The sequence below is a fragment of the Hyperolius riggenbachi genome, chromosome 12, assembly GCF_040937935.1.
Source record: "Hyperolius riggenbachi isolate aHypRig1 chromosome 12, aHypRig1.pri, whole genome shotgun sequence".
NCBI lineage: Eukaryota > Metazoa > Chordata > Amphibia > Anura > Hyperoliidae > Hyperolius > Hyperolius riggenbachi.
This window is the reverse complement of record NC_090657.1, coordinates 222,179,749-222,195,366: the sequence shown is the minus strand read 5'-3', so window position 1 is coordinate 222,195,366 and position 15,618 is coordinate 222,179,749. Positions and strand designations below refer to the sequence as shown.

The following is a 15,618-nucleotide window of genomic DNA, read 5'->3' as shown; positions in this document are numbered from 1 at the left end:
TTTGAACCCCAGTCACCCAGTGACCAACTGTACCAGGTTTGAGGCTTGTGCCATTAACAGTGTAAGAATGGCAGCAATGTAAATATTCCCCTAGAAAATCAATAGGTGAATTTTGATTGGCTTTTGTAGGCTCCACCCACTTTTCTGAATATTAATCCCAGTCACCCAGCGACCAACTGTGCAAAGTTTGAGAGCCCTACCATTAACAGTGTAAGAATGGCTGCAGTTTACATTTTCCAGTAAAATTTGCATTTGTCTCCGCCCACTTTATGGTTACGGGAATAAAAAGTATCCTATATGTTATTCCCGGTAATGTACTATGTGTGTGCCAAATTTCATTCAAATCCGTCCAGCCATTGTTGCGTGATGGAGTAACAAACATCAACATTTTCGCATTTATAATAAGTGTAATTTGATCTCTCCGCTGTGTCAGCAGTAAAATTCAGCCGTTCTCGGCAGGCACAGCTAATATGTAAACACAGGATGTTAACCCTTTGTCTGCTTCCATGAAAGCAGGAAGTAGACACTACAGATTTATTGCATGATTTCTGTGATGTGCAACAAATAAAGGTTGTTTTTTGTAAAGGTTATTATGCTGCTGCTTATCTTTCAGGCTAGTTACACACCAGGATGTTGCATTTAGGGGACGTTATAGGGCGCATAACGTGCCCCTAACGCAACGCCTGGTGCTCTCTGATGTGGACGTCGGAGTGAGCCGCGTTGTGCAGCTCACTCTGGCGTCCGTGATGCCGTGATGCGCACTCTTGGACGCATGCGGCATCACGTGGTCCCGCCCGGCCAATCGCCGCACAGAGCGGCCGCTCCAGGAAGTAAACACTGCACGTCACTGAGTGCAGTGAATATTAATTAGCCATGTGCCTGGCCGCTCTCCGCTCTTCCCCAACGTTACTGAGCATGTGCAAGCAGTCTAACGCGGCTTAGCCACGCATAACGCACAGCATGCAGCACTCTCAACGGATGTGCTGCGTTACAATATAATGCAATGTGGGCACTGTGAACAGCCCATTGATTTTTCATTACTGTGCGGTGCGCTGCGTTACAGGCTGCTCTAACGTGCGCCTGTAACGTCTTAATGTGAAAGCAGCCTAAGAGCAGAGAGTAAGTTCCGAGTTCAGGTCTGCTTTAAAGGACAAGTGAGATGAGGAAATAAGACTCTCTTTACTGACGTTGGGCTTCTCCCAGCCACTACAAGTCATGTAACCCTCACCGCTGCCTCTCCCGCTGGCAGCCTCTGAAGATCGGGGGGTCGGCGATGTGAGAGGATTGGAGCTGTGGTGAGGGACACGTGTCCAGAAGAAGCCCCAGGTAAGATACTGTCGTTTTTTATTCCCCGACCTCGCTTGTCCTTTAAACTGATATATTTCTTATTTTCACATGTGGGTTGAATGATTAAACGACGTGTTTTGCTTTTGAATTTGTGATATGCCAGGCAAGGGGTGTGGCAGGGGAGTGGTTGGAGGTGTGGCAGGGGTGTGGCTCAGTATTACCACATGCTGGAGAGATTGCAGGAATTATCTGCCAGGGTTTCACAATCCACAAACCAACCTCATAAATGTGGAGAAAGCGGAGCTGGTCGGAAGGATTCAGGTCCCACAGAGAGAGAAAACCACAAACAACCAAAAACGTGACGATCAGGAATGTGTCACCAACGTGTCATCACAACACAGGGACTGTCATCAGCACTGCTGGGGGGGGGGGGGGGGTTGTCTGGCTGTACTGGGAACTGGGACATTATGCGGCCCAGGGGTGAGAGGGACTGTCATCAGCAATGCTGGAGGGGAGGGGGGGGGGGGGGGGGGGAGTGGCGGTACTGGGACATTATGTGGCCCAGGGGTGAGAGGGACTGTCATCAGCACTGCTGGGGGGGAGGGGCGCGGTCTGGCTGTACTGGGACATTATGTGGCCCAGGGGTGAGAGGGACTGTCATCAGCACTGCTGGGGGGGAGGGGCGCGGTCTGGCTGTACTGGGACATTATGTGGCCCAGGGGTAAGAGGGACTGTCATCAGCACTGCTGGGGGGGGTTTGTCTGGCTGTACTGGGAACTGGGACATTATGCGGCCCAGGGGTGAGAGGGACTGTCATCAGCAATGCTGGAGGGGAGGGGGGGGGGGGGGGAGTGGCGGTACTGGGACATTATGTGGCCCAGGGGTGAGAGGGACTGTCATCAGCACTGCTGGGGGGGGGGGGAGGGGCGCGGTCTGGCTGTACTGGGACATTATGTGGCCCAGGGGTGAGAGGGACTGTCATCAGCACTGCTGGGGGGGAGGGGCGCGGTCTGGCTGTACTGGGACATTATGTGGCCCAGGGGTAAGAGGGACTGTCATCAGCACTGCTGGGGGGGAGGGGCGCGGTCTGGCTGTACTGGGACATTATGTGGCCCAGGGGTGAGAGGGACTGTCATCAGCACTGCTGGGGGGGAGGGGCGCGGTCTGGCTGTACTGGGACATTATGTGGCCCAGGGGTGAGAGGGACTGTCATCAGCACTGCTGGGGGGGAGGGGCGCGGTCTGGCTGTACTGGGACATTATGTGGCCCAGGGGTGAGAGGGACTGTCATCAGCACTGCTGGGGGGGCGGTCTGGCTGTACTGGGACATTATGTGGCCCAGGGGTGAGAGGGACTGTCATCAGCACTGCTGGGGGGGGGGGGGGGGGGGTTTATCTGGCTGTACTGGGAACTGGGACATTATGTGCCCCAGGGGTGTGAGGGACGGTCATCAGCACTGCTGGGGGGGGGGAGGGGCACGGTCTGGCTGTACTGGGACATTATGTGGCCCAGGGGTGAGAGGGACTGTCATCAGCACTGCTGGGGGGGAGGGGCGCGGTCTGGCTGTACTGGGACATTATGTGGCCCAGGGGTGAGAGGGACTGTCATCAGCACTGCTGGGGGGGGAGGGGCGCGGTCTGGCTGTACTGGGACATTATGTGGCCCAGGGGTAAGAGGGACTGTCATCAGCACTGCTGGGGGGGGAGGGGCACGGTCTGGCTGTACTGGGACATTATGTGGCCCAGGGGTGAGAGGGACTGTCATCAGCACTGCTGGGGGGGGGAGGGGCGCGGTCTGGCTGTACTGGGACATTATGTGGCCCTGGGGTGAGAGGGACGGTCATCAGCACTGCTGGGGGGGGGGGGGGAGGGGCGCGGTCTGGCTGTACTGGGACATTATGTGCCCCAGGGGTGAGAGGGACGGTCATCAGCACTGCTGGGGGGGAGGGGCGCGGTCTGGCTGTACTGGGACATTATGTGGCCCAGGGGTGAGAGGGACTGTCATCAGTACTGCTGGGGGGAATGGGGCTGGCAGTACGGGGACATTATGTGGCCCCGTGGTGAGAGGGACTGTCATCAGCACTGCTGGGGGGGCGGTCTGGCTGTACTGGGACATTATGTGGCCCAGGGGTAAGAGGGACTGTCATCAGCACTTGTGCATTCAGTCTGGCTGTACTGGGACATTATGTGGCCCAGGGGAAAGAGGGACTGTCATCAGTACTGCTGGGGGGGGGGGGGGATGATGCTGGTAGTACTGGGACATTATGTGGCCTGGGGTGCTGGCGGGGGGGGGGGGGGGGGGGGGAGGGCGATGCTGGCCATACTAGGACATTATGTGGCATGGTGGTGAGAGAGTCATTGCATTCCTCCATAGATATGGCCAGCACTGACCTGCACAAAAGCATACAGCACATTCCACACATACAATAATGTCATCTAACACATATTACCTCCTGAAGCTCAAATACACACACAGTAATGGATGAAACAAATCATCAAGGTACAACTGAGCTATAGTAATCTAAAATATAATTTTTACTTCACATCACAGGGATACACAATGCTAAGAGGACTGACCCGTGTGGAGACAAAATATACAGTCTATTACAATGATACAGAATGGCCCGACCCGTTTCAGCTCATTGCTCACAAGACCTCGATGCGTTCCAGCTCAATCACAAAGGCCCAACACGTTTCAGCTCATCGATCACAAGACCGACGCGTTTCAGCTCATCGATCACAAGACCGACGCGTTTCAGCTCATTGATCACAAGACCGACGCGTTTCAGCTCATTGATCACAAGGGCCGATGCGTTTCAGCTCATTGATCACAAGACCGACGCGTTTCAGCTCATCGATCACAAGGGCCGATGCGTTTCAGCTCATTGATCACAAGGGCCCGACGCGTTTCAGCTCATTGATCACAAGGGCCCGACGCGTTTCAGCTCATCGATCACAAGGGCCCGACGCGTTTCAGCTCATTGATCACAAGGGCCTGACGCGTTTCAGCTCATTGATCACAAGACCTCGATGCGTTTCAGCTCATTGATCACAAAGGCTGATGCGTTTCAGCTCATTGATCACAAGGGCCGATGCGTTTCAGAAGATCGATCTCAAAGGCCGACGCGTTTCAGCTCATTGATCAGAAAGGCCCGACCAGGGGGAGCGGTACTATATTATAGGCTGATTGTGTAAGTTATGTATTATAGCTATATATTCAGATACCACATGATGCCTTCACAGCTCTTGTGGAGTCCAGGCCTGACCACCAGGGGGAGCTGCACTATATTATAGGCTGCTAGTGTATTATAGCGATATAGTCAGACACCGCAGGACACCCTCACTAGTGGAGTCCATGTGGATGGGGGGGCAGGGGAGCTGGGCTGTTTTGGTGGCACAAGCGGGATCATCACAGCTGACAACATTGCCACTAGTTGCGTTTCTCTCGGCTTTGTGAAACGTGCAATTAGAGCTGGGCTGCTCTCTCCTGGCTGCCTCCATCCTGCACGGAGATACACCAGAGTGACTCAGTCCTGCTGGATGCTCTTCCTGCCAAATTCCTGCCTCTAGTTGGATTGGAGAAGGGAAATTGTTTATACAAAGACCATAAATTATTGCTGTGTCTCCTGTCCAGAGCTTATCAGGCGAGTGCAGACAGGAGGGGGAGAGGAAGGCCGACTCTTACCGATGGATTATGGAGCAGATCAGAGCTTGGTCCAACAGAACGTGCCGGCACCCAGAATCCTCCATCACTAAAAGGGAGCCGGTCATGACACAAAGTGTGAGCAAACTAGCAGCCAGGAGGCCACATTCTGCCCAGTACAGATCTAACAATGAATTCAGTCCACCTAGCAGCCCTCTGGACTGTGTGTGCTCTACGAGAGGACCTTCCCATCTCTGTCTAATACTGAGCACGGCCTCCATTATATAACTGAACAATGCCAGATAGTCAGCTGAGGAACCCTCACAGAGAAGCTCTACGAGAGGACCTTCCCATCTCTGTCGGACGCTGAGCACGGCCTCCATTATATAACTGTACAATGCCAGTAAGTCAGAGGTCAGCTGAGGAACCTTCACCGAAAAGCTCTACGAGAGGACCTTCCCATCTCTGTCTGACACTGAGCACGACCTCCATTATATAACTGCACAATGCCAGAAGGTCAGAGGTCAGCTGAGGAACCGGCACTGAGAAGCTGTGTCCACCTGCATCTCCCTCAGCATAGATAATCATACGTGACCATCCCAAGCAGGAGCCCAGTGCTAGTACAAGTGTCCCCATCTTCACACCTCAGGACCCCCAAGCTGGCTGCTCTGCTAGGCTCCCCCCACATTCCCAGCTTTATTTTGGTCTCCAGTCACCCCACAGAAGTTTCAGCTGTGTAGCGACTCACCTGTCCCAGCCACTGCGCTCCTCCATTTGTCCGTCTGCTCCCGTCTTCATCCTCACAGGGGCGCACTTCCTCCATGACCCGGGACATTATGTCGTGACATGTCGCTGGGTCACTGAGAAGATACAGCCAGCGGGGTTGAAGATGGGAATGCACAAACTAATGGAAGGGAGCGCCAGCATGGACGGGTGAGTCGCTACCCTGCTGAAAACTCTTCGGGGGGGCCTGGGGAAGATAAAGCCGGGGGGAGAGACCTGGGAGGGGGGTATTGCTCAGCTTGCCCCTCTGGAAACACCAGCAGCTCCTGCTTGTCTGTCAGCCGGTGTCGCCCCGGGTACAGGAAATAAATCTGTGATCCAGATGTGGCCAAAACCCATCATGATTACTAGACAGCCCAAACTATGCAGACAGCGCATGAGATTGCATATTGTATACACCAGGGGGCGCTCCATCCTCACCTGAGCTCCTCTGGAATAGGAACGAAAAATAGTGCAAAATCTTCCTTGTCCTGAAGTGTCCCTAAAAAGACAAGAAAGAAAGAGGTTACCATGAGTGATGAGCAGGGTCGGACTGGGACACTGGGGGCCCACCAAAGAAATTTCAACCTGGGGCCTACACATCCCATGATTGCGGTGAAAAAAGGGCGTGACCAGGCATCGGAAGGTGGGCGTGGTCATGATGTATTATGGACGGGGCCAAATGTACATGATCTTAGCAGCATTGTAATTCAGAAACTCTGCTGCCCAGCAAAACTTTGCATAGAGTCCCCTCCTTCAAAATAAAGCAATGTCCTACTTTGCAGAGGTTGCGACCGCAGAGGTTGTGACCGCATCAGGGCCCTTGGGCCAAAGGGGCCCTGAAGGGCCCTCCCTCAACTACAGTATTACCGCTCTATTGGTCCTTTGCTCATAATAATCACTTCTATAGATACTTTGAATAGTGGTAATCATTAACGAGCTGTTCCCCATCCCCTTCTTGCACCTCTGACACTGTAGTTGCCATTGGCAGGTTTTGGTGCGTCGTATCAATTGTTATGTATAGAGTGCTTGGGGGGCCCCATTGTAAAATTTGCATCGAGGCCTACAGCTCCTTAGCTACGCCACTGCTCTCAGAATGAGTGATAACAGCACTGAGAAGAGAATTTTTGTGCTGCAGGCAGCAATTGGAGCTCTGTCAGACAAGGAGGGGGGGGGCACCAGAGTCCTGGAGGCGGGGCCCACCGAGGGAAAAAAACTGTACTACTGTGGCCCAGTCCGACCCTGGTGATGAGACCCTTCCATCACCAATAATACAGAGAAGGTGCATTACAGCCATACAGCTACTACTTTCCCAAACCCACAAGATAAATGCAGGAGACCACGGAAAACTGCAGGAGACCACAGAAAACGTGCCTCTCTGTCACATATGCTACAGGACTGCCCCGTAATCTTAAGGTGGCCACTAAGGGGACCAATTTCTAGCGAAAAATCGTTTGAGCGATCAGAAATTCTGATTGGATTGGTTATAAATAATCTCAATTGATGGGCACGATCGATTACGAACGGTTATAAAAAATAGTCGTCCGATTTGATTTTGGTCAAACCATTTGGATTTTCTAGTTGGTTGTATTAGATAGGAGGCAAACATTGGAGGGTGTAGTGAACGATTTTTCTTCCGATCAGAGGTATCTGATCGCTGGAATGAGTTTTTGCTAGAAAGTGGATCGTTAGTGGCCATCTTAAAGGTGGTGATTTTGCAGCTCCATCAACCATCCAATTCGATAATTTCATCGAATCAGATGAAAAACGGTGATGCATGCCTGATGGATGATTTGACTGATTTCGGACCAAATTCGGTTGAATGCACCGATTGAGCCAGCTGGAAAACTTTGGTCTGATGTGGTCTATCGGGGACTTCAGAACAGAAGAGGTGAGCCAATCCCACTTCTCCCGTTTAGACAGTTTTACACATTTTGGGCGATTGCATGGGTTTACATTTGTATAATTACACCTGTGTTGGGAAGTTGTATTTGTAGAGTAGCTCTTACCCTCAGGACCTGCCTGATCTACCAGCAGTGTGACCTGTGAGGGGGGCCGGAGCAGAGGCCGGTGTCCTCCATAAGCCATATCAGTGAGGGTACCTCTATACACACATTTATATATCTTTGTGTGTAATCATATTGCAGTATCGGTTCCTGGTCTTCTCTCCTTGTGTTGTCCAGTCCTCGGTTTTCCTCGCCTGAAGTTTCCTAGCATCCCGAATCAATCCTTACAATCAATTTCACATGGAAATTGATTAAGAGATTGATCAATCGAGCATGGTGTGGCACAAATTCTCCTCTAATTCAATAAAATCATCATATCAAAAGGTCGATTAGCCGCAATATCGGACAATGAATGGTCCCTTTACCCTTTAGCCGACTGCCCAACACGGCTCGGCGGCTCCCTAGTTCATTCTTGATGCATATATGCATCATCTCGCGTTGACGGGAGCTCACGCTAGCACAAGTTCCCATAAGTCTATGCTGCGGGCCCCAGCGATCAGCCTGCCAGCTACTGATCAGCACTGGCAGGCTGTTTTTTTTTTATTTTTTTTTATAGCAATTATTAACCACTTCAGCCTACAGTGTTTCACCTTATGCATCTGAGCAACTTTCACCTCCCATTCACCAATATTGTTATCACTACTTATCACAATGAAATGATCTATATATTGTTTTTTCCGCCACCATTTAGGCTTTCTTTGGGTGGTACATTTTGCTAAGAATAATTTTATTCTAATTTTTATTCTTATTTTGCCTCCATCACTTATTACAAGCCCATAATTTAACAAATAACATTAATTTACCTTACTACATACATATTAGAAAAGTTTAGTCCCTAAGGTAACTATGTATATATATATATATATATATATATATATATATATATATATATTTATTTTAATTTTTGGTGTAGCGATTGGGGAGTGTGAGAGGTAAGGGACTATTTTTAACAGTAAAAAAATGTTATCTGGAAATTTTTATCTCCAGATATAATTTTACTATTTGGCCACAAGATTCCCTCGTAGCTTACTTCTGCACGCGTAGTATTTATGAAAGAAGATGGAGATGTCTCGCTGACTTTGTCTGTCTTTTATACGGAGACTTAGATACAGTGATGTGAAAAACTATTTGCCCCCTTCCTGATTTCTTATTCTTTTGCATGTTTGTCACACTTAAATGTTTCTGCTCATCAAAAACCGTTAACTATTAGTCAAAGATAACATAATTGAACACAAAATGCAGTTCTAAACGATGGTTTTTATTATTTAGTGAGAAAAAAAACCTCAAAACCTACATGGCCCTGTGTGAAAAAGAAATTGCCCCCTGAACCTAATAACTGGTTGGGCCACCCTTAACAGCAATAACTGCAATCAAGCGTTTGCGATAACTTGCAACGAGTCTTTTACAGCGCTCTGGAGGAATTTTGGCCCACTCATCTTTGCAGAATTGTTGTAATTCAGCTTTGATTGTTTTCTAGCATGAACCGCCTTTTTAAGGTCATGCCACAACATCTCAATAGGATTCAGGTCAGGACTTTGACTAGGCCACTCCAAAGTCTTCATTTTGTTTTTCTTCAGCCATTCAGAGGTGGATTTGCTGGTGTGTTTTGGTTCATTGTCCTGCTGCAGCACCCAAGATCGCTTCAGCTTGAGTTGACAAACAGATGGCCGGACCTTCTCCTTCAGGATTTTTTGATAGACAGTAGAATTCACGGTTCCATCTATCACAGCAAGCCTTTCAGGTCCTGAAGCAGCAAAAAACCCCAGACCATCACACTACCATCACCATATTTTACTGTTGGTATGATGTTCTTTTGTTGAACTGCTGTGTTACTTCTACGCCAGATGTAACGGGACACACGCCTTCCAAAAAGTTCAACTTTTGTCTCGTCGGTCCACAAGGTTTTTTCCCAAAAGTCTTGGCAATCATTGAGATGTTTTTTAGCAAAATTGAGACGAGCCTTAATGTTCTTTTTGCTTAAAAGTGGTTTGCGCCTTGGATATCTGCCATGCAGGCCGTTTTTGCACAGTCTCTTTCTTATGGTGGAGTCGTGAACACTGACCTTAATTGAGGCAAGTGAAGACTGCAGTTCTTTAGATGTTGTCCTGGGGTCTTTTGTGGCCTCTCAGATGAGTTTTCTCTGCGCTCTTGGGGTAATTTTGGTCGGCCGGCCACTCCTGGGAAGGTTCATCACTGTTCCATGTTTTTGCCATTTGTGGATAATGGCTCTCACTGTGGTTCGCTTGAGTCCCAAAGCTTTAGAAATGGCTTTATAACCTTTACCAGACTGATAGATCTCAATTACTTTTGTTCTCATTTGTTCCTGAATTTCTTTGGATCTTGGCATGATGTCTAGCTTTTGAGGTGCTTTTGGTCTACTTCTCTGTGTCAGATAGCTCCTATTTAAGTGATTTCTTGATTGAAACAGGTGTGGCAGTAATCAGGCCTGGGGGTGACTACAGAAATTGAACTCAGGTGTGATAAACCACAGTTAAGTTATTTTTCAACAAGGGGGGCAATCACTTTTTCACACAGGGCCATGTCGATCTGGAGTTCTTTTTCTCACTAAATAATAAAAACCATCATTTAAAACTGCATTTTGTGTTCAATTATGTTATCTTTGACTAATAGTTAACAGTTTTTGATGAGCAGAAACATTTAAGTGTGACAAACATGCAAAAGAATAAGAAATCAGGAAGGGGGCAAATAGTTTTTCACATCACTGTAAATGTATGGAAACTGTGTTCCCATTCATTGATCTCCGGGCTAATGGAAGGTGGCGGGAGCACGCGCGCCCGGAGCAGCAGCAGCAGGGCAGGCTATCTGGACGGATATATCCATCCAGATAGACCTAAGTGGTTAATATAAGTATTTATATAGCGCTGACATCTTCCGCAGCTCTGTACAGAGTATATAGTCATGTCTCTGACTTTCCTCAGAGGAGTTGTATGACCGAGCAAAAAAGCAGTAAAGTGCTGAGTTGTAGGGCCCGTTTCCACTAGAGCGAATCTGCATGCGTTTCCTGCATGCAGATTCGCATAGACAATACAAGTGGATGGAACTGTTTCCACTTGTCAGGATTTCTGAGCGTTGTTCTGTGCAGAAAAAATCTGCACGGCAGAGCCATCAGAATTCGCATACCGCTATGCGATTTGCATACAATGTATTTAATAGGGAATTCGCATAGCGGTTGTATGCGAAATTTCATGCGAATTCACATACGATTTCGCATAGAAACAATGGAAAAGCACACAGGCACTGCCATGGTTAAATTCGCATACATAGTTATCCATGCAAAATCGGATGTGAATTCGTATGAAAATTTGCATACAACCGCATGCATGCAAATTCGCATCCGCATGGAAATTTTTTCCGCGGCGATTCCCACCGCACAAGTGGAAACGGGCCCTAAAAAATGGCCTGGTCACTAGGGGGATATAAACCTCTGGTCCTGAAGGGGTTAACACACAAAATAATCTCCACTCAATATGGCCAAGGATAAGAGCATGACTGACCAGAGCTGCAGCTTGATCCTCCTTCCATCTAGCAGGATGGTTGTCGTCTTGTAGTCGATTCCTGGAACAGAAGAGGATTGGACAGTCAGTATGGGGGTTGCACCGGAGGACGTCTCTGCGGCAAACACTCCTACTCCTCTATAGCAGGGAGCAGAAAAAACACAATCTGAAAGTGACTCTGATCCACAAGCCTACAGAACAATCGATGCCAGGAATGGAGATCAAATGTCCCTATTCCAGGCATCAAGGGGGGATTCCAGATGCACATTATTATTACTACTGATTTATATTGCACCATCACCTTCCGTGGCGATGTACAACACTCGATACAAACATGAATACAAAGCGGCATACAACATATAGGGGACAGCAATTCATACAAGCAATGTGTAGCAAAACATACAGCAATGACAGGAAAACATGGAGTGAGAGCCCTTACCATCACAGGACAGGAAGGAAACAAGAGCCTAGGCCACGCCCCTCATCCGCTGACTGAGCTCTGCTTCTATACCAGGCGGCAGTCACCAAGAAGCAGAGCTCGGTCAGTGGATGAAGGGTGTGGCCTAGATCCTAGGCTCTCAACACAGGTTCTGAGGTCAGATCAACCAAGAGACAGATCTCTCTCTGATCAAACAGAGTTCTGTTGCCTGCCTATACACCACAGGTCGATTCCTGATCGATTTCAGCTTAAAATCTATTAGAAATTGGCCTATCGACACCGCCTACCAGGCTACCCCAAACACTCCCCCTCCCCCAAAGCTAATGCCCATGTAGTGTAAAAAATGACCTGGCCTGCTACACCATCAGCCCTGTGTGTGTTATCGCACCGAGCGTGGCGCATGGTGCGTCTGTGAGGTCACACCCGTACCTGGTGCCACATGGTGATGGCGGTGGAGGCCTGGAGCGGGACATGTGAGATTTTACACCACATGGGTACAAGGAGGGGGATTTACACTTGGCAGCCAGCATCTGTCACATTTGTTGTGATATCAACTGTCGTTACCGCCACAAACCCGATGAACCACAGAGATTTCCAGGCATGCTTGACTGAGGTGTAGTAGTAGTAGCTGTGGACTCTGAAGAGAGGTGGACGAGTGGAGAGGTCCAGATCAGAATAGGGTGGAGAGATGCTGGTATGGATGGAGAGAAGGAATGGATGGAGAGAAGGAATGGATGGATGAGGAAAATGACCCCACAAATAACCACAAGTAAGGAAGGTCTCCAGCTGTTGTGGTACCAGAAATGCCAGCACTGCTCGCCAGCAGCCCACCCTGCGGCATTTTATCTCACAGACGACAGAGATCTGGAGCTGACAGACATTAGGACACAGCCTCATGGAATCCACCAGTGACTCTCAGAGCTGTCCTCAGTGACAGGCCCATGCATGTCTCCAGTGGCCTCAGCTTGGAGGTTAGGTCACAGCCACACGGAACCTATGTCTACCAGTGACTCTCAGAGTTGACCTCAGTGGCAGGCCCACGTGTGTCTCCAGTGGCCTCCGCACGGAGGTTACAACACAGCCACACGGAATCTGCATCCACCCGTGACTGTCAGAGCTGTCCTCAGTGGCAGCACAGGCCCACGCGTGTCTCCAGTGGCCTCAGCACGGAGGTTACAACACAGCCACACGGAATCTGCATCCACCCGTGACAGTCAAAGCTGTCCTCAGTGGCAGCACAGGCCCATGCGTGTCTCCAGTGGCCTTAGCACGGAGGTTAGGACACAGCCACACAGAACCTGCATCCACCAGTGACTCTCAGTGGCAGCATAGGCCCACGCGTGTCTCCAGTGGCCTCAGCTTGGAGGTTAGGGCACAGCCACACAGAACCTGTGTCCACCAGTGACTCTCAGAGCCGACCTCAGTGGCAGCACAAGCCCACGCGTGTCTCCAGTGGCCACAGCATGGAGGTTAGGACACAGCCACACAGAACCTTCATCCACCAGTGACTCTCAGAGCTGTGCTCAGTGGCAGCGCAGACACACGCGTGTCTCCAGTGGCCTCAGCACGGAGGTTAGGACATAGCCACACGGAATCTATGTCCACCAGTGACTCTCAGAGCTGATCTCAGTGGCAGGCCCACATGCGTCTCCAGTGGCCTCCGCACGGAGGCTACAACACAGCCACATGGAATCTGCATCCACCCGTGACTGTCAGAGCTGTCCTCAGTGGCAGCACAGGCCCACGCGTGTCTCCAGTGGCCTCAGCACGGAGGTTAGGACACAGCCACATGGAACCTGCGTCCACCAGTGACTCTCAGTTGCAGCATAGGCCCACGTGTGTCTCCAGTGGCCTCGGCACCAGGAATACAGAACGGGGTATAATTAGCTTTTCCCACCATTATCATTCTGGATAATGAACAAGCAGATGTTTAGCGTGACAGCCTTGTGATTCATGAGATTCATTAACAAGAAGACGGAGAAAACAGACGCTATTTATACCAGACCCCGGGGGAGCAGCTTCCACAAGTGTCCCCAAACACGTGAGCACTGCCTGGTGACACGGCCAGCTATGAGGTCACCGGATCATTCTCATACAAGGAGCGCTCAGCATTCTAAGTCACCAGGGATCTTCCAATGACAACTCAGGGGGAACAGCAGCGTCTGAGGTGTGTGGGGTGCATGTGGTCTGCCAGAATGTCACCAACATGTCCCATTTCTAACAGGAAGTGCCGACCCCCCACCCCCACGTATAGGAAGGGTAGCACTCCAGACACCTCCCCCCCCCACCTAGTGACCAGTTCTCACGTATATGAAGGGTGGCACTCCAGACACCTTCCCCCCCCCCCCCCCCACCTAGTGACCAGTTCTCACGTATATGAAGGGTAGCACTCCAGACACCTTCCCCCCCCCCACCTAGTGACCGGTTCTCACGTATAGGAAGGGTAGCACTCCAGACACCTCCCCCCCCCACCTAGTGACCAGTTCTCACGTATATGAAGGGTGGCACTCCAGACACCTTCCCCCCCCCCCCCACCTAGTGACCAGTTCTCACGTATATGAAGGGTAGCACTCCAGACACCTTCCCCCCCCCACCTAGTGACCGGTTCTCACGTATATGAAGGGTAGCACTCCAGACACCTTTCCCCCCCCCACTTAGTGACCGGTTCTCACGTATATGAAGGGTAGCACTCCAGACACCTCCCCCCCACTTAGTGACCAGTTCTCACGTATATGAAGGGTGGCACTCCAGACACCTTTCCCCCCCCCCCACCTAGTGACCAGTTCTCACATACATGAAGGGTAGCACTCCAGACACCTTTCCCCCCCCCCCACCTAGTGACCAGTTCTCACGTATATGAAGGGTGGCACTCCAGACACCTTCCCCCCCCCCCACCTAGTGACCGGTTCTCACGTATATGAAGGGTAGCACTCCAGACACCTCCCCCCCCCCCACCTAGTGACCGGTTCTCACGTATATGAAGGGTAGCACTCCAGACACCTTTCCCCCCCCCCCCCCCACCTAGTGACCGGTTCTCACGTATATGAAGGGTAGCACTCCAGACACCTTTCCCCCCCCCCCCACCTAGTGACCGGTTCTCACGTATATGAAGGGTAGCACTCCAGACACCTTCCCCTCCCCCCCACCTAGTGACCGGTTCTCACGTATATGAAGGGTAGCACTCCAGACACCTTTCCCCCCCCCCACCTAGTGACCGGTCCTCACGTATATGAAGGGTAGCACTCCAGACACCTTCCCCCCCACCTAGTGACCGGTTCTCACGTATATGAAGGGTAGCACTCCAGACACCTTCCCCCCCACCTAGTGACCGGTTCTCACGTATATGAAGGGTAGTACTCCAGACACCTTCCCCCCCCCCCCCACCTAGTGACCGGTTCTCACGTATATGAAAGGTAGCACTCCAGACACCTTTCCCCCCCCCCCCCACCTAGTGACCAGTTCTCACGTATATGAAGGGTAGCACTCCAGACACCTTTCCCCCCCCCCCCACCTAGTGACCAGTTCTCACGTATATGAAGGGTAGCACTCCAGACACCTTCCCCCCCCACCTAGTGACCGGTTCTCACGTATATGAAGGGTAGCACTCCAGACACCTTCCCCCCCACCTAGTGACCGGTTCTCACGTATATGAAGGGTAGTACTCCAGACACCTTCCCCCCCCCCCCCCCCCACCTAGTGACCGGTTCTCACGTATATGAAGGGTAGCACTCCAGACACCTTTCCCCCCCCCCCCCACCTAGTGACCAGTTCTCACGTATATGAAGGGTAGCACTCCAGACCTCCCCCCCCCCAGCAGCAGCACACTTACAAAAGAGGCACCTGATCATTTTGGCTGAGCCATTATTTGAATATCGTTCAGCATTTTCTTTTAACGGTTGTTAAATTAATTCTCTCCCCACCTTATATGCCAGATTTCCTGGATTATAAAGCTAAGCTGCTACTTTTCC

At 50.6% G+C, this 15,618-nt stretch overlaps 1 protein-coding gene across 1 annotated transcript in view; it reads right to left on the bottom strand.

Annotated features, from left to right (window-relative positions):
- Nucleotides 1–15,618, bottom strand: part of RAB40B (RAB40B, member RAS oncogene family) — a 103,543-nt gene that overhangs the window by 19,739 nt on the left and 68,186 nt on the right. Inside the window, exons 3-4 of the mRNA XM_068262972.1 lie at nucleotides 11,212–11,272; nucleotides 6,132–6,192 (exon numbers count right to left, since the gene is read on the bottom strand). Of these exons, the coding sequence (XP_068119073.1) occupies nucleotides 6,132–6,192; nucleotides 11,212–11,272 (122 nt within the window). The remainder of the gene's footprint in view (nucleotides 1–6,131; nucleotides 6,193–11,211; nucleotides 11,273–15,618) is intronic.